At 42.6% G+C, this 26,081-nt stretch overlaps 1 protein-coding gene across 1 annotated transcript in view; it reads right to left on the reverse strand.

Annotated features, from left to right (window-relative positions):
• RAB8A (RAB8A, member RAS oncogene family) overlaps positions 1-23,918 on the reverse strand; it is a 34,690-nt gene extending 10,772 nt beyond the window's left edge. Inside the window, exons 1-6 of the mRNA XM_072112944.1 lie at positions 23,658-23,918; positions 14,395-14,455; positions 13,202-13,262; positions 5,667-5,744; positions 5,061-5,150; positions 2,303-2,368 (exon numbers count right to left, since the gene is read on the reverse strand). Coding sequence (XP_071969045.1) covers positions 2,303-2,368; positions 5,061-5,150; positions 5,667-5,744; positions 13,202-13,262; positions 14,395-14,455; positions 23,658-23,781 — 480 coding nt within the window. The 5' untranslated portion in view covers positions 23,782-23,918. The remainder of the gene's footprint in view (positions 1-2,302; positions 2,369-5,060; positions 5,151-5,666; positions 5,745-13,201; positions 13,263-14,394; positions 14,456-23,657) is intronic.
• Positions 23,919-26,081: the final 2,163 nt, after the last annotated feature.

The following is a 26,081-nucleotide window of genomic DNA, read 5'->3' on the forward strand; positions in this document are numbered from 1 at the left end:
GGGGCCCAGATGACTCTAGTTACGCCACTGGGGCTGGAGTAGACTACCTTGCTTCTTGTGACAGTAGATATCTGAAAATATTTAGACTGATTTTAACAAACCAGAATTAGAGAAAAAGGGGAAAGAATGTAAAGAGTTGTGGTTGGGGAAAAGGGTTCTCTAACCCCTTTGCGCACCAGGACATACAGGCAGTTAACCTGTTAAGTGTCGGGTCGACCCAACTCACCATTCTATGTGTGCCGCCATCTTGGGTCATCAGTTGCCATGGCAGTCTCATTGGGACTTGTAGGCTTGCCATGTGTATTGATCTCTAATAGCCAGCAGATGGGGGGCTATTAGAGATTAGCAGTAATATTGCTATATACTGCAATACAGCAGTATATAGTATTAGCAAGTAAAAGTTAAAATCACCTTACATAGGTTGGTACACCAAAGCGTGAAAGAGTTATTGGCCTCAGATTTTGGCAAAATGGAAAATAATTTTTTACATACAAAAGATTTACATTTTTTAAAATCTATTAAAACCTAATAAACCTATATACATTTGGTATCCCTGTGATCATAGCCACCCAAAGAATAAAGAGAAATTGAGTGCAGAATAAAACCCATAAAAACAGAGCGCACAAGAAAACGCCACAAATATGTCAATTTCACTGGACTTGGATATTTTTCCCAGCTTTCCAGTATATTGCATGGGATATTAAATGGCACCACTAAAAAGTACAATTTGTCCCACAAATAACAAGCCCTAACACATCTCTGTAAACGTGAGCATGAGAGCGAGCGAGAGACAGGCTCTCTAAACAGATGAATTATGATCCATCTAGTTCTGTGGGGGGACCGGGTTGCAAGATTATCTGGGTACAGGTGTACATACACTTTCATCTGGCTTCAGACATTGTACTAGTATCTGACACATAGAAAGAGAGAGGAGACATATCAGAGATGATGAGATGCCCATTACACACTGTCAACACTTCCACATCTGTGTTCTCACAGATATGTGCCCTCCTCCCCCTCCCCTGGATCACTTATCTCCTTGTACTTTGTAGTTTCTCGCTGCTCACGATGTTTTGGCAGGAAGTGATGAGTGCCTGTGAGTTCTGTGCAGGCACAGCTGGGGGCATGGCTACAGGCATAGAGCAGAAAGACACAGAAACTCGGCAAGTACGGTCTCACACAGAAATCAAAGATGGCTGCCCGACCCCAAGTCAGAAGTTGTGTCTAGGGGCAACTGAAATTGTATATAGCAGGACTGATAAGACAGGTTGGACTTGTATCTGTGAAATGCTGCATTTTTGTTAAAAATAGTGAATTAGAGAATGTGTTATCCTGAATAAATATTAGAAACTTGTCTTCATGGGAATACCCCTTTAACAACGTTTCAGAGAATAGAACTGCATTCCAGCATGCAAACCCAACTTTACAATCCAAGTCTAATGAGTTTATTTGTGTTGATATCCTAATTCTCATACACTCCTTCCTGACCAGACCACGTATTGTAATATAATCAAACTTGATGAATTATTGCAGACATTAAATAGGTTGTACCAAGTTTGCTCATGGGCTATTGTCAAAAAGTTGCCTAATCTTGTTTGGAAAAAAGTTTTCTATAAAACATGAAAATCTCCCTTTTGCTGACAGGCTAACCTTTGTAATTGTTTTCCTACTATTGCTCAGGGATTATCACAAACTATTTTAGTTCATGACAGGTTAGAAAGACTGGGCAACACTACTTTATAATGATTGCAGCAACGCCTGCAGCACCCAGAGACTAACATGCAAAAAGTCAAAAGAGACCAAAAGTTGCAAAGCACACCATAGAGTCAAGTATGAAGATAGAAAACAAAATGATTGGGGGCACAAAAATGTGGAATAATAGAAAAACAATAAAAAAAAAGACAATGTGGGGAAACCTTCTGGTCAATGTGTGAATATATATAAAGAGGGGTCATAAAGAGATTAACACACACAAATATCCCTTTCTTACTGAACACAGCCTCACCATATTCACCACTTAGGACACAGTAAATGTCATGTGTTTCCCACTGCAGGACTGCCCCACGACTGACACTGTGGATAATCTTTTTGTGAGAAATTCCTAGAAATATCCTTAGTCTCATTGTCACTTCACATGAATGACAAATTCAAAGGAAAGCCATCATCAATTTTCTTTTTTGACTCAAAACCAGAAGCACATCACTTTTTCCCCCAATTTGTTTTTATTTTCTACTTGCAAATACTCTACCTAAAGAGGGCTGACTGTATTGACCCTAAAGTGAAGGGAAACACATATACTTACATTTTCCACATTGATATTAGCCTTTGCGCTAGTCTCCATAAATTTGATTCCATATTCAAGAGCCAACTAAAAAAACAACATAAACTTAACCAGTTAAATAACCTTGTAATAATGTCTCCCGTGTAATTTATATTGTGCATTCAATGAACATAAATCTGGATATTTTAATGTACAAATAGTTTTATTTGATTTTCAGTGGCGTCCGCTGTGGATACCCCCTACGATTAATCAGTGAATTGCAAAACATATAATAAGAGCAGATAAAGTGGGGAATTATTACATTCAGTTTTGCTTAAAGATACATTCCAGGAAAAGCTCTTTTCCTGCCCTGCAACTCTCACCTAATCATTTATATGGATCCCAGTAGTGGTGGACACAGTTTGTTCATGAATAGAAGTGCAAGAGACATTCATTTTCATGTAGGCTATCTGCACACGTTACGGATTGTCATGCATATGTGTCTATTTAGTGTTGCCTTTTTGGGCATTTTTTAGGCAGATTTTCCACATGGGTTTTTTTATTCTCCGTTTTCACCATCCCTTTAGGATGAGGGAATCCTGCACAAAAACTGCACGTTGATGCAGATTTTCATTCCCCCATAGACTTAAAAAAAAACAAAAAAAAACCCTATGCAAAAATCTGTAAGAACTCACAAGAAAAGTAACATGATCATTGTTTTATTTTCCTCACTGAGCTCGAATTTCTACATGGACAAAAATATGCATCGTCTTGAGGATTTTCTGCACCAAAATATGTGCGGAAACCGCAACATGCGCAGATATCTGCAAAAAATCTGCCCTCATCATACACCATCTTCATGTTCTTGCCATCTCCCTTTTGTCTGCAATATACCCCATAATCTCTGCAGACTAGATTCTCTCTTCCCTACTGGGGGTCAGTGTCATAAACCTTATTGCTATATTCTCCTACAAAATGACCAATATCTATAATAGGGCTCTGTGGATAGTCTGTGTGGTAAAGTTCATCTGCAAGAGAGCTATGTAAGGTTTACATTATCTCTATGGGATCACACAACTAAAGGAATTTTCAGATAAAAAGCAATAACTGAATAAGTGAATACTTCTGTATACCGGGGGGATATGGATAGAATGAAAGAGGAAAAGACTGTGTCGCTGTAATGTTGCACAGCACTAGTCAGGCATTGCACAAGGCTTGATAAGTTTAGAACATCTGTACGTCTAACAATTCTGCACAAGCTTCTCCATTTTCTATGCCAACCAACATACTGAAGTAAGATTGTGAGAATCTTGTGACAAAGACTTTTTAAGAAATCTGACATGTCAGCTTTACAGGCTAATCTTGCCTAACCTAACCTAGTCAGAACATTAAATATTGCAAACCTCGAATGCCTTATTTTGCAACTTTATCCTGGTTGAATTGTGGACTTCAAGTTTGTCATTTAAAGGAAACCTACCATTTCAAATGGTAGGTGTAAGCTGTAAACACCGAGCACCAGCTCAGGGTGAGCTGGTGCCGGTGCTTAGTTTCGTTAGTGTTAAAACCGCGGTATTGCGGTTTTAACACCATTTAAACTTTATAGCAGAAACTGCTTCGGCGCTGCGTGCGCACGATTGTGTGCGCGGCTACATAGGAAATGCCGCAGGCGTTGCGCGCGCACGGTCGCGCGCAGCGCCGAAGCAGCTTCTGCTATAAAGTTTAAAAAGGTTTCCTTTAAGTATTCTAAACAGTAAAATATATTAGGTACAGAGTGAGGCCCCTTGCCCAGGTGAGCATACAGCCGTTTGCAAGAGAAAGGACACACCACTGTTCTCTCCCTTAAAGTGTAACTGTCATTTAAAAAAACTTTTGATATGTTGTAGGGCAGGTAATTTTAAGCCCTTTTGCAATTGGATTAGTTACCCGAATCCTGCAGACTTCCCCTAGATGTCAGTGATCTCTCATATGTCTGTTGCTGGGCTCTTCCCGTCTTCATAAAGAAGACTACAGAAGGAGAGACACGCCCCCATCTCTCTCACTCCAATCATGTCTCCAGCTGCTCCAGCACTCAGTCATGTGCAGGGAGAAGCCCTGACTTAGTGACCAAACACCTAAACTTATCTCTCCTCAGCTTTCCCTACACTTGTATATACACAAATAATCCACACAGAAACAAACTGCAGAGCGATCACAATCCCCCCCCATCACCTCACACAAGGAAGTGACAGGAGATAATCTCCAAGTCTGCAAGCTGTGCCCTCGAGTGCTGCCCTCTCATTTGCTGTGTTGTGCCCTCATGTGCTGTACTGCCCCCTCACGTGCTGTACTGGAGTGTTACATAGATAGATAGATATGCTCTCATTGGTCAGCAGCAGGAGCTTGTGATGAGGTGACAGGAGGAAGGTCCCGTCCCGCCCCTCCCCCTCCATCTTGCTGATTGTAGTTTTTTTGAGAGCTGGAAACCATGGTTGGTATGGGCCAAAAGAGGTACTAAATGAGGACCGAGAGGCAAAATACTTTTAGGAATAATTCCCAGAATTATGTATTTTATTTTTTTTTTGCTCAGAATGACAGTTACACTTTAAAAGTTGACCGCCAGTGGCGCAATACACCGCAATATAGGACATGTCCTATATTTTTCGGTGCAACCGCCAGGCTTGGTCACAGTGCAGTGAGACGGTATTTGCCCATCTCACTTTGACCGGGGGCCATAAAGGTCTAGGTTGTGACGAGGCCCGTAGCAACGACCCCATACGTTCATGTGCAAGGGGCCTAAGGAGTTTAGTTACCACTCTCCTACCTTCTCTCCTTTCTCCTTAGAAACCTGTCGTTTCTCGTTGACATCACACTTGTTTCCAAGAATCATTTTTTCAACATCAGCTGAGGCATGCTGTAAGATAACATATTAACCATTATATCCATTGCAGCTACTCTGGAAGTATGATACAGTGAAACAGATTTTATCCCTTTTACATGTCATACATATGTAAAAAATACACATTAATATGTAACTAATTATGGTTGTTTTAAGCAGTTCATTAAAAAAATGCATTAAAATTTTTTTTTTAATGTTTTTGTCTGTTTTTAATTAATTTAATTTTGAGTTTTCAAAAAACGCATGCAGTTTTTTACGGACTGCTTAAAAAGGGGTTCAAAACGCCACGTGTGCCACCACCCTAAGGCCTCCTGCACATAGCCATTGATTTTGGAAATGTGATTGCCTTTGTCTCATAAACGCCCCTATGTAATTCTATGGGCTAACACACAGCCGTAGTTTCTAAGGCCCAGTGTAAGAGTCTACTGCTTGGGCACATTGATAATACAAAGGCTACAAACAACAGACCATGGGTCTAAAGTAGCCCGAGACTGCTGGAGTTGTAATGAAAGATAATTGACAAATTCATACCTCTTCAATATTTCTTATCCAGTTTTTTATGTTGTCAAAAGATTTTTCATTGGTGATATCGTAGACCAACATAATACCCTAAAAAAAAAAAAAAAAAAAAAAAAGAATAATAAAAAAAAAATCATCATTTACACTGTGTTCCAAATTATTACGCAACAAGTTTATAAGAATTTATTTGTTTGTGATGTGTGTCAAGGTATCACTGAAAGAAATTACAGACACCTGTGCTAATTAGTTTGGCAGGTGTGTCCAATTAAAGGCAAGACTACTTAAGAAGTCTGTCCCACATTATTAACCCCTAGGCCAGGGCCGCATCTGACATGAGGCAAGATGAAAATCTCGCCTCAGGCGGCGGATGCTGAGCCCTGAATAAAGGCGGCAAAATTTTGGGCCATCTGTCTTTAAGAGACAGACGCGAATGATGTACCGAGCGGCGGCGGCACAGATCCTTCTGTCTGTGCCGCTCTGTTGCTCTGGAGGACTCAGGCAGCGTGCGATGACGTCACGCTGCCTGCGTCCCCTCACGGAGCACAGGGCAGCCGAAGACCCGGGAAAGGGACGCGGCCGGGATCGTGACAGGAGTTGAGGTGAGTTGCTTTATTATTTTTTATAAAAGGGGAGCTGTATATAATAGAAACCGGGGGATTGTGTATATAAGAAGAGGGGGGATTGTGTATATAAGAAGAGGGGGGATTGTGTATATAAGAAGAGAGGGGATTGTGTATGTAAGAAGAGGGGGACTGTGTATGTAAGAAGAGGGGGACTGTGTATGTAAGAAGAGGGGGACTGTGTATGCAAGAAGAGGGGGACTGTGTATGCAAGAAGAGGGGGACTGTGTATGCAAGAAGAGGGGGACTGTGTATGCAAGAAGAGGGGGACTGTGTATGCAAGAAGATGGGGACTGTGTATGCAAGAAGAGGGGGACTGTGTATGCAAGAAGAGGGGGACTGTGTATGCAAGAAGAGGGGGACTGTGTATGCAAGAAGAGGGGGACTGTGTATGCAAGAAGAGGGGGACTGTGTATGCAAGAAGAGGGGGACTGTGTATGCAAGAAGAGGGGGACTGTGTATGCAAGAAGAGGGGGACTGTGTATGCAAGAAGAGGGGGACTGTGTATGCAAGAAGAGGGGGACTGTGTATGCAAGAAGAGGGGGACTGTGTATGCAAGAAGAGGGGGACTGTGTATGCAAGAAGAGGGGGACTGTGTATACAAGAAGAGGGGGACTGTGTATACAAGAAGAGGGGGACTGTGTATACAAGAAGAGGGGGACTGTGTATACAAGAAGAGGGGGACTGTGTATACAAGAAGAGGGGGACTGTGTATATAATAAGAGGGGGACTGTGTATATAATAAGAGGGGGACTGTGTATATAATAAGAGGGGGACTGTGTATATAATAAGAGGGGGACTGTGTATATAATAAGAGGGGGATTGTGTATATAAGAGGGGGACTGTGTATATAATAAGAGGGGGATTGTGTATATAAGAAGAGGGGGACTGTGTATATAAGAAGAGGGGGACTGTGTATATAAGAAGAGGGGGACTGTGTATATAAGAAGAGGGGGACTGTGTATATAAGAAGAGGGGGACTGTGTATATAAGAAGAGGGGGACTGTGTATATAAGAAGAGGGGGACTGTGTATATAAGAAGAGGGGGACTGTGTATATAAGAGGGGGACTGTGTATATAAGAAGAGGGGGATTGTGTATATAAGAAGAGGGGGATTGTGTATATAAGAAGAGGGGGGTTGTATATATATAAGGTGCTACATATTATTTACTGAGGTTGTATATTATAGAATACAGGAGCTGCTTATTTTATAATAAGGGGGCTGTATATTATATAATATGGTAGGTGAGCTGGACATTATGTAACCTGGGGGTGGCTTTTGACCATATTTTAACTACACATTATATAATCAAGGTGGGCTGTATTTAATATAACTTGTGGGTGAAGCATTATATGGGAGGGGGATGTATCTTATATAAATATAGGAGGGGGCTGTATTTAGAAGGGAGGATGGTTTATATGGGGTACTGTATCTAATTTAAGTGAGTGGGGGCATGATTTAAATAAAATTGGGGTGGTAAATCTGTATATAGTTAAATATGGGAGAATCTGGATATAGGGGTCAGATTTTAATTAAACTATAGGATCTGTATATAATTTAATTGGGGGAGAGGAGCTTTTATTATACATTTTTAAATAAATGAAGAAGGGATTCTATATCCACTCTGTGTGTATGGGGGGGGGGGGGGGGTAGAGTGGTTCATTGTGTCATGAGAGGTGTACAGTATATGATTTAGAAACACTATTATTTAGGTGAATATATACTGTAAGTGACTGTGGTATATTATCGGTGCTGTGCAGAGATGTGGTGCCGGGAGCTGAAGACATCTGCCAGCAAATTCAACAGTCCTGGGTGGGAGAAGATGCAATGATGTCGTCTTCCTGAGGGAGCAGATCGTCGCCTGTGAGGTACTAGATGCCACTATTGTCTGTGTCACTGACGGCTAGTGGTACCACGTGTGATGTCACAGAGGGCCAATTACTAATTTTAAGTAATGTTGTCAGCATTTTTTTTAACAGGTTGTAAATGCTTTTTAAAAATGTGGAAATTCATGGGCCGAACATATCCAGGTAGCAGGGGAGGTCCGGTGTTGGGGCGGCCGGGGGGGGGGGGGGGGGGCAGCATTTTAATTTTCGCCTCAGGCAGCAAAAACCCTAGAATCGGCCCTGCCCTAGGCGCACCACAACGTTATACTACGTCCCCGGGGCTAGATGCTTAGCGCACCGGGACGTAGTATAACGTCCAGCTTCTGTGACCGGCTCACGAACGGAGGCGGTACCAGAAGCAGCGGCTGTCAGCTGTCTATCACAGCTGACACCGCACTGTAACACCCGCAATCACAGCCGATCGCGGGTGCTGTGGATCGGATCCCCCGTGCCGCTTACCGGGGGATCCGATCCTCTTCTGGGCAGCTCCGAGGACTGACTGTGAGGCCGGCGCCACACAGGGTGCTTTGTCTGCGCTTGCAAACGCAAACAAAGTCGCGCCCACCGGGCCGGGCCTCGGCCCGATCGCATCGGCGTTTCTATGCCGATCCCCGATCGGGAACGAGCTGCCGGTGTTTTGCGTTAATTTAATGCGAAACACCGGCGGCTCGTTCCCGATCGCAGGTGTTTCCATAGAAACGCCTATGCGATCGGGCCGAGGCCCGCCCCGGTGGGCGCGACTTTGTCTGCGTTTGCAAGCGCAGACAAAGCGCCCTGTGTGGCGCCGGCCTAAACTGTCTGAGCATGCACAAGCTTGCTCAGACAGTTTACACTGCTCTACAATAAAATAGTATTGTAGAGCAATGTATTGGACTTAAACCAGTGATCAGAGCATCACTGGTTTAAGTTCAAGTATGTATAAGTAAAAATATGCAAAAACACTTAACACTACACATTATAATAAATAAAAAATAAATACATAAAAATATAAGCCCCTAAAATGTCACTTCCCCATGAAAAAACTTAATAGTATAAAAAACATAAAAACACAAACCCCCCCCCCCCCCCGCATATTTGGTATTGCCGCGTCCGTAACAATCTGCATAATAAAACAGAATTGCTACTGGACCCGCACGGTAAACGCCGGAGGGAAAAAAACGCAAAAAACGTTCCGACAAAAGATAATTTTTAATTAATACCCTAAAAAAATGCTCTAAAAAGTGATTTAAAAAATTTTATGCACTCTAAAATAAGCCCACTAAAAAGAACAACTGCTCTCGCAAAAAATAAGCCCATAACCAGATTTGTCAGCCGAAAAATAAAAAAGTTATGCATATAAAAAGATGGTGATGCTAAAATGAATAAGATTTTCTCCAAATTAGATTTTATTCAGTACAATTGAATAAAATACACAAAACCCCCCACATATTTGGTATCCCTGCGTCCGTAACAATCTGCATAATAAAACAGAATCGTTATTAGATCCGCAAAGTGAACCCTGTAAAAAACAACCTAAAAAAAGTCTCTCTGAAAAAAAGATGATTTTTTGTTAATGCCCTTTAAAAATGCTCTAAAACAGTGGTTCTCAACCTTTGGAATGCTGTGACCCCGCAATACAGTTACTCATGTTGTGGGGACCCCAAACCATGCGATTTGCAGTAAAAACACAATAAAATTGCGGCTCCAAAGGCTTTAGGTGACCCCTGTGTTTTGGTCGTTCGACCCCGGCTGGGGTCACGACCCACAGGTTGAGAACCACTGCTCTAAAAAGTGATTTTAAAAAGTTACGCAATCTAAAATAAGACCATTAAAAAGAGCTATCATTCTTGCAAAAAATAAGCCCTTAAACAGATTTGTGAGGTGAAAAATAAAAAAGTTATGCATATGAAAGACTGTGATGCTAAAATTAACAACAATTTTGCCAAATTACTTTTTATTCAGTAAAAATGGGAAAAAATATATAAATGAAGTATTTTCGTAATCGTGGCGACCCATAGAATAAAAATAATATACTATTTTCATGGTATGGTTAACGGCCAAAAAAAAAAACATAAAAATTTTCCTAAAAATTGATGATTTTCATTTCCTCCACCAACAAAGAGTTAATTAACTCTCACCAATTAGCTATAGATGCCCCAAAATTATGTACCAGAAAAGTGCATCTCATGTGGCAAAAGAAATAAGTCCTTATAGGTCCTCAATAAAAAAAAAGAAAAAAATTATAGCCTGTACAATGTGACATAGCAAATCTGATTTGGATGGCGCCTCCTTCCCTTCTATGCCCGGCCGTGCGCCCATACAGCAGGTTACCAGCACATATGGGGTATCCGTGTACTCGGGAGAAATAGCGTATCAAACTTTGTGGAGCCTTTTTTCATTTAATCCATTGTAAATGTTTAATTTTCCACCCAAAATGAGTGTATTGTGAAAAAATATTATATTTGCAGACTGCACCTCTAATTTGTTTTAACCCCTATAAAACACGTAAAGGGTTAACAAACTTCTTAAAAGTGGTTTTTCATACGTTGAGGTGTGTAGTTTCCACAATGGGGTAATTTATGAGTCTCGCTATTATTATTTAGGCCTCTCCGTGTCAATTAGAAATTGAGCAGGTCCATCTAAATACAGGTTTTGGCAATTTTACAAAAAATGTGAAAAATGGCACCCAAATTCTGAGCCTCATTCTAGTAAAATATGTGGAATCTTAAAAAACCATGCCAACATAAAGCAGACATTTGGGAAATGTAAGTTATGAATTTATTTGGGTGCTTTGACTATCTGCATCAAGAGTAGAGAATTTAGAACGTTGAAAATAAAGAATTTTTCAAAATTTTTGCCAAATTTTGTTTTTTTTCATAACTAAATGCAAAAGATTTCATCCAAATTTTTAAACTAATTTGAAGTACTATGTGTCACGAGAAAACAATCTCAAAATCCCCTGGATATCTCATAGCGTTCCCACGCTATAACCACTTATAGTGACACAGGCCAGATTTGAAAAATGGGGCCGCGTCCTTTAGGCCAAAAGATGTCCCGTAGGGGTTAAAGAGCACCTGTCACCCCATTTATCGGCACTAGGAGCTGCTTACTAAAGCAGGGGCGGTGCGGGGTAGAGGCAGCGCCTCAGACCGCCCCCCTCATGAATACATCGGACAGCTTTGCAAGCGGTCCGATGATTACACTGTACCCCGCCGCAGTGTTTGATAGCGTTACCGGAGGTTTCCGGTAACGCTATCACTCTAACACCGCGGCGTTTGATCAAGCACTAGGAGCTGCTTACTTTAGTAAGCAGCTCCTAGTGCCGATAAATGGGGTGACAGGTCCTCTTTAAGCAGCCTACATTTTCAGCCAAAATGGGAAAGAAAAAGAATGTGTCGGCTGCTGAGAAGCACAAATTGTGGAGTGTTTAGGTCAAGGCCTGACTACAATCAACATTGCCAAGACATTTCATTGTGATCATCGCACAATCAAGTATGTAGCTGATTCACATCACACACGTGTGCGTGCTGATAAGGAAAGATTGAGAACGCTTTCCAACAGGCAATTACATCAAGTTAAAGAACAGCTGCAAAAATTCCTTGTCACAGCAGCAGACGACAAGTTTTTGAAGCTGCTGGTGCCTCCAACATCCCCCGAATAACAAGACGCAGGGTCCTTCAGAGGTTTGCAGCTGTGCGTAAGCCATCCTGTCCACCTCCTCTATCCACTGCACATAAGCAGAAACTGCTCCAGTGGGCCAAACAATACATGAAGATTGACTACAAAACTGTTTTTGTGAGTGCCGTGCAACGCTCGATGGTCCAGATGGATAGAGGATGGCTGGTTGATGGACACCCCATGCAAAAACAGCTACGGTGCCAAAAAGGAGGAGGTGGAGTAATGTTTTGGGCTGGAATCATGGGGAGTGAGATTATCAGCCCCTTTAGGATCCCTGAAGGGGTAGAGGTGAACTCCATAATGTATGGGGAGTTTCTCAAACTGCACTTCCTGCCATGGTTCAAGAAGAAGAACCGTGCATTCTGCAGCAAGATCATTTTCATGCACCATCTCTAGCTGCAAATAACACATCTGCATCTCTGGCTGCTATGGGCATAAAAGGGGACATACTTATGGTGTGACCCCCATGCTCCCCTGACCTCAACCCCATTGAGAACCTCTGGAGCATCATCAAAAAGTGTCTATGATGGCAGGAGGTAGTTCACATCTAACAACAGCTCTGGGAGGGTATTCTGTCCTTATGCAAAACAATTGAAGCGGAAACCATCCAAAAACTGACAAATTCAATGGACCAGAGAGTTCAGAAGCTCCTTTAGAACAAGGGGTCCTATGTGCAAATGTAACATCACCTAAAATAAATTTTGGATTTGAAAACTGTATGATTTCACTTTGTAATAACCTGCTAATGCTTATAATGTCACAAATGACCATTTTTTGTGCTTAAAAAAAATGAAAAAGATTGAAAACTGCTGTGCATAATAGTTTTTTTCTCCAGTCTGCACATCTGTGCCGTCGGTATCAGTTTCTGGGAAAGGTTCCATCCACACGATTGTCCTGGGGGCCGTGATCTGACGGCACAAATTGTGGCCAGATCACTGCTCTGCTTCCCATGGAGGGGTGAATTCTTGCGGTCAATGCCCTACTTCTCCGGGCCATGAGCTTAAGGCCTAACACAATCCTTTACCAGCCTGTATTTTTTTATAGATTTGCAAAAACTGTTAACTCTCGACCTGTCCTTACGAACCTACAGCTCAGGAACTCTAAAAATACTGAAGACACACCGACCACCAAGAGAGCTGTAGTTTTCGCCAGAGAAAACATTTTCATGTGCAGGTAGCATAAGTACCGCTACATGTGAAATTAAAGGAAAGAATGAACAAAAGTGGTATAAGCTAAGAGGTACATTTCAGTAATACACTGATATAATAACATGTGTACTTAGCAATGACTGTAAGCAGAAGGAAAAGAGACAGCTATGTTATACTTAGTAGTAAAACTAGTTTGCGAAAACTGTAGTTTCACTTTATAGTTCTCACCGCTTACCATTGCCCCTCTGTAATAAGCCGTTGTAATAGTGCGGAATCTTTCCTGTCCAGCTGTGTCCCTAAAAGTGAAGACAGACAAGATTTAAAAATTTAGCAATAGGAATACTAAGCCTCTAAGCATTCAAGCTTAGCTGATCCATCAGCAGCATGCCCGGCAGGAACTGATGGCTGACGGTGTGGAGACTTGGCAACCTATTACATAGGCTATAATAAGTAATTACTTCACAGCTGTATGTCCACTTATTAAGGGTACATTAAAAAAAAACGTATGCCGTATTCATACAGATGTGCGCTGGATTGGAGGTGACCCCTCCCCCCCTTCACAGCGGCGCAAGGCCGCACACACAGGGAAAGATAGAGCATGCTCTATATTTTCCGCGTGTACGGCGCGGAGCAGTGCCACACATGTGGCACCGTAACGCCACCGAGCCACCAATGCGGCCGCATATACATCCCTCCAGACAGCCATGTGAATATACCCTTAGTTGAAGAGGTCCCAATAAAAAGCACCAGTAGTAGTTCAGCAATAAGCTGAATTCTGTGGACATTACACCTTGTGGTAGCAGATAAGCTGCACCCACGAGATATGCACATGACAGGTTGCAAGCAGCACTTCCTACTTTCTCTAAATAAGCACCTAGGCTAGGGACTCTGATCTGCAGAGAGGACATTGGCAGAAACCATAACAGTGTATTTTCCCGTCTAATCCTCCAGGTTCCATCTGCACAGCAGACTTCCTGTATTAAGACATAGAACAACTATAAAAGGAGTCAAGCAGCTCCTTTTAATCTAAGGTAAATGCTGCAGTGGAACCCCAATGCCTGCAGTGCACCCAAGATAATGAATGCGCTCTGTATTCCTCAATATTCATATGATTACTGAAGATCACAACCTATGACCTTATATGTACCATGCCAGACTGGCCCATCAGAGTATCTTCCGGTGCACCCAGGCTGTAACCTAAACATAGAGGGAAGGCCCAGGAATTCTTATCTGGTGGGCCCAAGATACCCCAGTCCGACACGGTGTCTAACTGTATGGAAATTTTGTCAGCACTTTGTATTGAAATGTTTTGTGGTTTTATATATTGGCTTTGTTAAGTATTTTGATACATTGATGTATATTATAATTTTTGAATAAAAATTGATTTTAATAATTTTAAGAATAATTGAAATACTTGAAATTACTTACCATATCTGTAGCTTGATTCTTTTGCCATCTAGTTCTATAGTCCTGATTTTAAAGTCAATACCTGTTGATGAAAGATTAACAATATTAATGAAGAGCAGAGCTTATAGACACCATCTTAGCATAAGATCGTAAAAGAGATGTCCAGTATTTTATATTGATGTCCTATCCTATCAAAATGCTATTCCGTGGCCTGACCTTAACAGACAGAGCTGGAAGCGGAGGTGTTTTAGATTGCGTTTTCAAACACAATACAGCAGAGGACATTTACAACATTGCTGTTAACATTTCCATTTACAAAACATAATGGGGGAGATGCATTAGGCAAAATGCACGTGACAGTTATTGTGGCTGTGATCTGGCCACATAACATCAAAGCCACAATAGAGGTCATAGTGCAGTGAGCACACTTTGTCTCATCGGGACCTGGCTGGATGGTCTGCACCAGCCATGTGCTCATCCAAGATCTGACCCGGGTGAGCACACGGTTGTGTGCATGTAGCCTTAATGTTCTGGTTTTTAGAGCTAGACAGTTTAGTCTAGTGTCAGATAAATCCCCATGTTTAATGCTGGATGATAAATCTGGTGCAGTGTAAGACTGGCAAGTCGTACTTTGAACCTTCTATTAGTTGGTCTAATGTGCTGTGCAACAATGCTATTTTTTGTCCAGACATGCCTCTTTTTTCAATGGGTCACTTCAGTCGCCATTTTTCTGGCGCAGACTGCTTCATACAACTCCCTCAATGTTAACACTGAGAATTTTAAGGTGGCGTTATCATATAATAATCACAAATTGTAACAGTACACAAGAAAACTGGCATAGAAGCAGTGCTAAATTCCCTCTTTCCAGTTACGTCCAGTGTAAATTTTGGAACAGCAGATCAGTGCAGGGAACAAACCTCATAATGAAGATTTATCCTGCCCTTTAAGGGATTTCTCTGTACTGAGGAAAATTTCATCCAAACCATGCAACTCAATGCTGCGCAATCGTTTCTTCTCTATTAACAGGAAATCTACCATCAAAATCAAGCATGCAAAACCAGGGACACTTAGACAGATAGATCTAGGCACTGTGACCTTGTTAATCTTATATATATTTTACCCATGGCCTCCTTTCCTGAATCAATTCTTAAAATTATTATTTTTAAAAACAGCTTCACCGGCTGTTAAACTATGCTGGAGCGCTTCTCCTCTTCCACTGCGTGAGATTACAGCAGGCAGAAGTTGGGGGTAGTGGAGAGGAAGCAGTGGGGGAGGGGGATAGTGTAACAGCTTATGAAGCTGAAGCAGGGAGGGGCTCTATTAAAATCCCCCAGAGCTCTTCTGGCTCATTAGCATAATTGAAAAAGTTGATTTTAAAGGAAAGAGGCCATGGATAACAAATATAAGACACTTCCACAGTTGCAGTGCCTGTATATATGAGTACATGTCACAAGTTTACAATGCTTAATTTTAATGGAAGATTCCCTTTAACCTAAACCCGATGTTGGAGTTAAACCCAATATTCTTTTATTATTTGGTTGAAGCACAGAGGAGTTCATTAGCATAATTTTGAAAGTTGGTTTATCATACTTAAAAGGAAACCTACCATCCAAATTAACCCTTCCTAAATAAAGACTTCATTAAAACCTATGATTAACCCCTCTGGTACTAAGCCCTTTTAGGGTTGTATGACTAAGGCTATATTCACACTGCCGTTGCCCTACCGTACCGTAGCGGGCAATGGCAGTGTACGGGGAGAGGAGGAGGAGGTGAGCGCAGCTCACCCCCGCCCCTCTCCATAGCAACCTATGTCGCACGGCGCCGTATTACGGGAAAAGATAGGACAGGTCCTATCTTTTTCCCGGGTACGGAACGGTACGGTGCCGCACGTGTGCGGCACCGTACCGCTCCCGTAGGGTGCCGTGCGCCCATAGAAGTGTATGGGGGACGTATATCGGCCGTATATACGTCGGCCGTATATACGTCCCCCATACGTTAGTGTGAATGTAGCCTAAGTCTGATTTTGTTTTTTTTTGTTTTTTAAACTGCCCTGTATCACTGCACGGAGGGTTCCAATTGTCTCTGATGCCATATAGACGTTGCGGTCATGCTGACTATAGGGTTAAATAGTTGTGATCCCAGCTGTTACTGCAGTAACATGATGCCAGGATCCCGTAGTGATCACAAAGGCTCAGCTTCTGAGCTCAGGCGATCCCCAAGACATAACTTATATCATGGTGTGCCAAGTAACCGCGGCTTATGACATACAGTTACATCAGGATGCAGGGAGGGGTTCAAAACACTTCCCTTACCCATAAATGGTTCCTTTCCATGCCTACAACATAAAAAAGTTTGTAAACTTATATGCAACTTACCTGATGTGAGCCCAATCACTGTAAGCGAGTCCTGCATGCTCATTGTTCACTAGACTGTCCTGCCTCCCTGTTCCTGATTGACAGGTCTCACTGCTTCCAGTATGCTGCCATATGGAATCAGTACCTAGGGACCGCCTGCCAATATTCAACTACAGACATATACAGCTCCCTTTACTTTCTTCTGTAGGACATTCTACACAATCCCTTGCTGGAAAAGGAGAGAGATAGAGAGAGACATACAGACTGTTTGTGAAACAGCATTAACCACTCCCTCTGGAAGATGGGGGCTAAGAGAAATCAACCACACTGTATCTCTCCTTCATGAGGGAGGCTGGGTTAGCAGAGTCAGCAACAAGAAGGAGGGGGTAGCTTGACTATATACTGTCTGGAACAGAATGCATCGATAAAAGTCCTTTTTAGAAGAATGGTGGGCCTAATCCCATGGATAGAGGCATCAGTGGAGCATGTATAAGGACATCTAAAAGATACTGGTGTGTTTTTTAGGGGGGGGGGTCACTGATGACAGATTCTCTTTCATTTTGAGGGTAGATTTCCTTTAAATCAGACCCTAACACTAACAACTATGCATTTTACTTTTTCCAACATTAAAAAATAAAAAAGACTATGAAGTTGACTGATTTATCCCAGGTCATTACCATTCCTGATAGGAAAAATCATTTTTAGGGAGACAAAATGCAGTCACTTGCGCATTACACTGTAACACTTTTGTATTCTGGTGTAATGACAAGGGGTCCCGGATACTTTAGGGACCTTTTCTGAGGTATAGTTGAGGTGTTTGTTTTGCCCCCTTTTTTCGGAGGTACCCTTCCCGCTTTTTCTCTCGAGCCGTTTGCCGTCATCTGAGAGGGTCGTTAGAGAGTTGGACCAGCTGTTTTGTTAGAACAGCTGGATCAGCGATATATAGGTTATTGGGCAAAATATTGTTGGCGGTCAGCTGAATGGCAGATGCTCGTCTCAACTAATAAAAGGGGTTGTCAATGGGGTCCACTGCCAGTTTTTAAGACTATTTCTGGAGAAGCGCCACGCCCAACCCGCCCTGTATAAATTAATTATTCTGTTGCGATGGTTTGTTAGGCTCTTGCTGGGGAGACTAAGTTAAATAATTATCCTAATTTGTTGATGGTTTGAAATATCCTATTGTATTCAAATAAATTGATTGTTAAAAGAATTATTTTATTATTGTAAAACTTTGGTTACCCAATAATAAACACTGCAGCCATTTTTTTATCCACGACTGTTGTCCTGTATAATTTATTTTTTTAGTTTAATTAATTAGTTGATTGAATAATGTGGGACTTGTGTTATCCTGAAAGGCCTTAAAGGGGGGTTTCCAGCTTACCTAAAAACAACTCTGGGGGCCAGGATGGTTGCAAGAAAAATAAACAAACTGTACTTCCCTTACTCCGGCTTCCCACAGTGTGCTCCCTTGGCCCTTGTTGGAATGAAAGTGGCTGCAGTCATTTGAGTGGTGTGCCCACTGATTGGCTTAGAAGCGGGAACAGGTCAGGAGGTGAAATGTTAACCTCTGGCTGCCATGGCAACCCAACATCGCAATCTTCTACAGCAGCGGCCGAGAGGCTTTGCCTCTTAGTTTCTCTGATTCACATTTACAGTGGCATCTAAGTGGTTAATGATGGTTTTGGCATGGGAAGAGGTTACAGCAATGGCATCTGACTATGTGATGTTACCAGACAATCCATACATAGAGTATGATAGTCTTATGTGACTTTATACATAAGCTGACCCTGAGAAAAGACCCTGTATGAAAGTGTGACAATCTTCTTGCAGTGACTAAGGGGCTTGTTGCGTATGACCCTACAAGTAGATGCTTGCTGCTCTGTGAACACGTTGCAGCTTCAGATAGCTCCTCACTTCCTGCTGACAGTGCAGCTACTGAGGAAGTGACCAGAGCGACTGCATTACAACCACTACACTCGGCTACAGCATATGACTGCTCACTACACTGCTGGCCCTTCATAGAGGAAATTCTTCTATACAGTTCTGGCCTCGGCCCAGACACAACCTGCCAGTTCTCCTGATAGTTCCCTTTCAGTTTAACAAAACTGCTCTGAGATAGCTGTTCCTCTCCTCTTTAATTCCATCAGTGTGTGTGGGGACACAACCCAGTGACAAGTTTTTGTTACAAATGGAGAGGTAGGCTGATTTACAGTTAACATTACTTATATGGCTTCCATCACAACATTTGTTTCTGTGCCATAAAATGAAAGATTACACAAAAATGTAATGGACGCAAGGTTCCCATGTTTAAGAAACATTTGCCATTCTGTATATAGCAGAAACTGCCAGTGTTTTCATACAGTTATGTCCTTATGTATACAGAGAGGCAGTAAATGTTTGGATCCGCTAAAGTCCATCTGTTGTAGAATTAACAAAACAACATCATAACAGAGTCACCATGACTTGCCAAAATTCCAAACAACCATCATAAACGGACTTCATCTGAAGGGCCAATTAATACAGCCGAATACAGGCCAGGAAACATGGCCCATGTGCCGCATCTCCTGGCCTGACTGCAGATTATCTGAAGTAAATTCACCAAACGGTAACAATCTCAGCCATCACGAGTCAGGAACTACCTTGTCTATACCATCTGCTCCACACATGACGGCATGGTCTACAGGACAGAAGAACCAGGGTTTTCAGGAACTCATAGTAACCGATAAACAGGGCTATACAGTCATCGGTATATGTGACTACACAAACAGATATAAAATTATTAAAAAAAATTCTTTAAATGTATTTTCTCATTTAAAGATTTAAGCCAGTAGTGAACAACATTTATTGGTCCAAGGGCTAAATTGTCATACCAACCTTAAAGCGAAACGTTCATCAGGATTTCACATCTTCCCCTAATGAGGAGTTTTAATACTAATTCCCAATCTGCTTTTAGAACTTATTATTATAACTTAAATTAGTGCTTCCACTCACTTTTAAAAGGTGATGAACGTTTACCTGGCTCCCTGCCAGCAAAGAGGATCAAGTCACAGACTCATCATGAGTATCTGCACATTACTTTTACAATTCTACTTGCTGCTCTCTCCCCCTCCCCTCATGCAGACTTGAGCTGAAAGACAGTTGCTTGCAGGACAAGGTCAGCTCATGTTTGAACGAGGCAGGGGGAGGAAGACGAGGAGCAGTGCAGAGAGCAGATAATGATGATGATAATTCGATCCTCTTTGCTGGCAGGGAGCCACGTAAACTCTCATCAACTTTGAAAAGTGAGTGGAAGCAGTAATGTTAATCATAAAAACCTATTAAAAAGGCTATGTGAACCTATCATTAAGTGAAAATATGAAATCCTGATAACATTTTCCCTTTAAAGTGCTGCACCAGTTACCAGCACGATAGATGCATCAACAACCACAGTACAGCACAAAATGCAACCACAGAAATGATAAATACCACGGTACAGCAATAAATAGTACTCCAGAAAGCTTACACTGCATTCAGAGAAGACAATAATACTGGAGTCTCCAGAGCAGACAATTATTATAATAGAGAGACAATAACAATTCAGACACCCATAACAAACAAAAAATACTGGATACCCCAGAAGATAGAACTAACAATACTGAAATAAATCCTCTTCTTTCCTGGCTCCTCTTCTCCTATCTGCGCCACACAGAAGCTTCCTCTCTCCTCCATGTGCCGCTTAGCTGTGTGACGTGCTGGTTGTTCACACCAGTATCACAGGACCCAGAACAGAACTGTGCAAGGAGCTGAATGAGCGGTCCAGATGTTCCCATTTGGGTTCGGGGAAACCAACCGGACAAATCTGGCAAATTGCCGCTCGGATTGGCCAGGGGTGTTCCTGGAATTAAGTTGGAAAAGGAACGGCTAAAATGGGATGGTCTTAGTGGAAAAGCATTTAGCCTATATTGTGATACCATACACTGGAGCATATTTTGTTGAAAGCTAACTAAAAGGTGGTATAGAAGTTAGATTAGAGATTCCGAACAAACCCAGGTTATTAAGAATGGGGCAAGGTCATAAGGAAGTTGTGGGGCAAAATAACCATCTGTAAATAGATGTTAGATAGATGTTTTATGGATCATTTTCTCAAAATTTAGTTTAGCCATTCTCTAGACCAGCGACTCCAGAAACGCCTCCATCCGTGTCATTCTGAGTGTGTGCGTGAAAGCCACACGCCGACGTGGGATGGCCACGTGGCTCTGGAGTCAGCCTTTATAACTTTCCGCTCCACACACACTTGCACAGGCCCCCTGAGGAAGCCGTGACATGCTAAACACGCGTCGTAGTATCTCACCCCCACACATAGACATTTCAACCCATGTGTAAGCACACAAAATATACTTTGATATTTGTGACTTGTAATGTGCAAATTACCCCTGTGTATATAATGCTAAGATTTAGTGTTGCTACACTTGACTTTTGATAATAGGGGGTTACAATGCATAAATAGACAACAATTATGAAATATTTGTTGATGTGCTGAGAAACATCCGATTTACAACTTTCTGTAGTGTAGTTTTTAATGTAATTTGCTAACAAACTGGATTATTTTTTATATTAAGTCTTGGTTTTTGGATTTGGACCAATACATACTCGTTTGTTTACCGTATATACTCGAGTATAAGCCGACCCGAGTATAAGCCGAGACCCCTAATTTTACCACCAAAAACTGGGAAAACCTATTGACTCGAGTGTAAGCCGAGGGTGTAGTATACAGCCAGCCAGCCCCAAGTAGTATACAGCCAGCCCCCAATGTAGTATACAGCCAGCCCCCAATGTAGCATACAGCCAGCCCCCAATGTAGCATACAGCCAGCCTCCAATGTAGCATACAGGCAGCCCCCAATGTAGCATACAGGCAGCCCCCAATGTAGCATACAGCCAGCCCCCAATGTAGCATACAGGCAGCCCCCAATGTAGCATACAGGCAGCCCCCAATGTAGCATACAGGCAGCCCCCTGCCAAAAAAAATAATAAATAAAAATAAAAACCGTCCAGATCGTTGGCGTGGGTCCCGATCTTCAGCACGAGGCTCCCGATCTTCGGCGCAGGTCCCGGCGGCTCCTCATCTTTCTTCTTTCATCTCTGTTCTCTCGCTGGCAGAGTCGCGTCCATGCGACCCGCGCCAACGATCCGGACACCGAAGGGCGAGTATTATGTTTTTCATTTTTTGCTTGACTCGTGTATAAGCCGAGGTGAGTTTTTTCAGCACATTTTTTGTGCTGAAAAACTCGGCTTATACACGAGTATATACGGTATATGGATTTGAACTATTGATGGAGTGGGTTCAAGAAAAAAGAATTCCTAAGATAAGTGACTTCCTAATTGTTGCCCTTATAATTTGGCATTTTCAGCCTATGACGTTGCAGCACGAAGGAGCTCTGCTAATACCCCCAGAACCATTCTGGCTCATTTGCATAATTTTAAAAGCTGATATCAGAAGGAAGGAGGCCATGGTTAACAAGTATAAGAAGATTACCACAGTCACCATGCCTGAATCTATAATTAAGTGCACTTAGTTTACCATGAAGGATTTTTGATGGGAGATTTCCTTTAACCTATGGCACCCATGGGAGTGTTTTCCAAATGAAAATGCCAAGGTCCAGCTTAGAGTTAAACCTGATATTTTTTTTATTATTATTGATACACCGTGTTGAACAGTACAGAATATAAAAAAGCTAACACTGTTCAAGCACTCCGTATATACTTAAATCACACATTGATTATATTAATATTATTGTACACTTTGCTGTGATATGATGTATCCATAACAATAAAACCATACCGATTTCAACTCCAAGCTGATGCTTTGACTTTTTTATTTGGAGATCCTAAATCCTGTAAAGAAATGAGGTATGTGATAAGTATATACCAATAGAGGGGATGTTAGCTGAAACATTTCATGAATTATGTTCTCATGGTAGAGTGACAATTTACTTTACCATGGAGACACACAGGATCTTAAAGCACACAAAAAAGAAACAGGAAATCTACAAATCTCCCCTGGAAGGAGGAAAACATATTGGCCATTGGAGCGCACCAAGGTCTGCCTGCTCAAGTGGGAAAGGGGTGAACAACTGTATATGAATCTACATTAGCAAACCAGCATAGGGCAAGTGACAACCCCTTTGGAGGCTATGACAGTCAAACTGGTTGTCAACAAATTACATTAATATAATAAAAACTGAAGCTCAGTCCAGTTCAACGAAACGGGAATGAGCTGTAATACCGCAGAGCTTGTCTGATTGGTTCGGCTCCAGAGATGGACCCTGACCAATATGACATTGATGACTTTTACTAGCCACAAAGATGCTGATCCTATAGGCTTCCCCTCCCCCGAGCATTTCCCAACTACACATAATAATGGCTAGGATGGTTTCTTCACAGCTGATGGAGCCACTGACATGTATACAGCGAATCTGCAGTACTGACAACCTGATATTGGTGACCCCTCCTAACGCCATAGATATATGGATCCTGGAGCAGACCTTTACCCGAGTCATTACCTGCGCCTCAGAGTGATCAGGACAATTATGTCCCAGAAGTAAACTTAGCAGCGGGTTCAAAGTGTAAAGGGCCCTGAGGATTGAAAATGTGGTGACACTACTGACACATAACGCAGGCAGATGTACAGTAATAGTGCGGCCATAGTGCTGCTGCCTCTTATATAGCCTCACATCCCTATAGGGAAGAAACCTGTATATTAGAGGCTGCTGTCAGGGCTCCCAGGGGATAGACACAGAGCAGCTGATTCTCATCAATACCACAGCTGGAGTCCTGTGTGCACCATGGACTGCCCCATCACACACCCTGTGACACCGGCCCCTGACACTCTGACCCTGTCATTCCCCTCTCACTTCCACTAGTTGCTCCTCGGACTTGAGCCGCCTCTCACCTATAGTGGATATAAACGTAGAGTTGAAGGCATCTTCTGAGAACCTAAATAACACGCACGTCTTCCCAACTCCCGAGTCACCGATCAGAAGCAGTTTGAACAAATAGTCGTAAGTCTTCGCCATATTAAAAACTACTATACAGGAAATACCAGCGGTTCCACAGTATTGGCTGGAGCTGCTGTCAATCAAACCCCAAGCGAGTTATGATTGGTTACTGTTCCTATGACATCACGAAAAATCTTCCCATCTCCGGGGACCCAAGCGGCCGATCCCAGCGTAAAGTTTATCTAGCTTAAGCGGACGAGTCAAACTGAGAGCTGGAAGCTGATTGGCTGTGGCCACGTCAGAGCTGCAGCTCGCTATTGGCTAGGGTTGAGAGTGAAGCGTTTTGGTGTCACAGGTTATCGGTGAAAAGCGCAGTGCTAGGGTGGCGCCTGCCGTCCGTGGCCGGCAGTGTCGCCCTACAGGTGCATAAGGTCGCTGTAATTCTAATGTGTGTATTATACTTATTTATATAATGTACTTATACTGTACATGTGGAATGTTTGCCTCACTACATGGTTAAGAATGGTACCACAAGTAGGTCCTCCCTCTGAAGTCTTTTTACTCGTGTGTTCAGTAGAGCCCCGGCTAGACTAGAGGGGAGTCTGTAATGTAGCCTGATCTCTACTGCACAGGCCAGAATCAATCAGAACTATGTCATCCACCTGACTAGATCACTAGACAAAATGCTAGAAGGGAGCAGGCAGAAAAGGAATATTGATAACTGCTTGTAACTGCCTGGGATAGTAAATAACTGCACTTAGCTATAACAAAATAGAATAATATATATACAGGGGCGTAACTATAGGGCAGTGATGGCAAATTTTTGGAGACAGAGTGCCCAAACTACAAGCAAAATCCACTTTTTTGCCGAGAAGTGCCAACATGGCTTTTAAGCAGTTACTTCTAGCTACCTGTTCTTCCACATCATTCAGTCGCATCAGCCACCTGAGGCCACCAATACAGTTGAAAGAAGGAGGACAAATTCAGACTCATTATAGATTCCTCCAGGTTCTCTGTAGAGGACGAATGGTGGTTCCAGCAGGATGACCTCCAAAGATATTGCAGTTCTGCCAACACCTTATCACTTTTCCCGCAGTTCCTAACAGCCAATGAAGTGTCACTTAAGTGTCTCTTAAGTTGCCTGGGACTGCAGGAAGATTTGGTGGATTTGGTCATAGTTGATGAACTTTGCCCTGGGGCAATGGTCTGAGTTCCCACCGAAATGGCTCCGAGTGCCACTTCTGGCCACCACTGTTATAGGGGGTGCAGAGGTTGCGATCGCACCTGGGCCAGAGAGGTTTAGGGGGCCCTTATGGTGTCACTTTCCCATATGAGAAGACTATTACTATAAACGTTACATTATAGTTGGGGGCCTGGCACAGAATTTGCACTGGGGCCCATCAGCGGTCATGCAACAGCATATTTGGCTCTGGGCTCCCCGTGCCGAATGTCCCCGATGTGTCTGTCTTTCGTCTATGGCAATGGACAATAAGTTCCCTGCTCTGCCATAGACGATCGCATGTAAACAAAAATGTCGGTGTCCAACCGCAGGGCGCCACCATCTTTGTTTACATCTGACACCGCAAGGGAAGATGAGGACGGCGCGCATTGGAGGAACGATGGAAGGTGAATACAATTTTATTATTTTATCTACGACTGTATATAGTTATTAAAGAGGGATTACGGTATATATATTTATTATGGGGGGTATATATAGCAGTAATAGGAGTCTGCATATAGTTATAGGCTATATACACTCACCGGCCACTTTATTAGGTACACCATGCTAGTAACGGGTTGGACCCCCTTTTGCCTTCAGAACTGCCTCAATTCTTCGTGGCATAGATTCAACAAGGTGCTGGAAGCATTCCTCAGAGATTTTGGTCCATATTGACATGATGGCATCACACAGTTGCCGCAGATTTGTCGGCTGCACATCCATGATGCGAATCTCCCGTTCCACCACATCCCAAAGATGCTCTATTGGATTGAGATCTGGTGACTGTGGAGGCCATTTGAGTACAGTGAACTCATTGTCATGTTCAAGAAACCAGTCTGAGATGATTCCAGCTTTATGACATGGCGCATTATCCTGCTGAAAGTAGCCATCAGATGTTGGGTACATTGTGGTCATAAAGGGATGGACATGGTCAGCAACAATACTCAGGTAGGCTGTGGCGTTGCAACGATGCTCAATTGGTACCAAGGGGCCCAAAGAGTGCCAAGAAAATATTCCCCACACCATGACACCACCACCACCAGCCTGAACCGTTGATACATGGCAGGATGGATCCATGCTTTCATGTTGTTGATGCCAAATTCTGACCCTACCATCCGAATGTTGCAGCAGAAATCGAGACTCATCAGACCAGGCAACG

The sequence above is a fragment of the Engystomops pustulosus genome, chromosome 1, assembly GCF_040894005.1.
Source record: "Engystomops pustulosus chromosome 1, aEngPut4.maternal, whole genome shotgun sequence".
Taxonomy (NCBI): domain Eukaryota; kingdom Metazoa; phylum Chordata; class Amphibia; order Anura; family Leptodactylidae; genus Engystomops; species Engystomops pustulosus.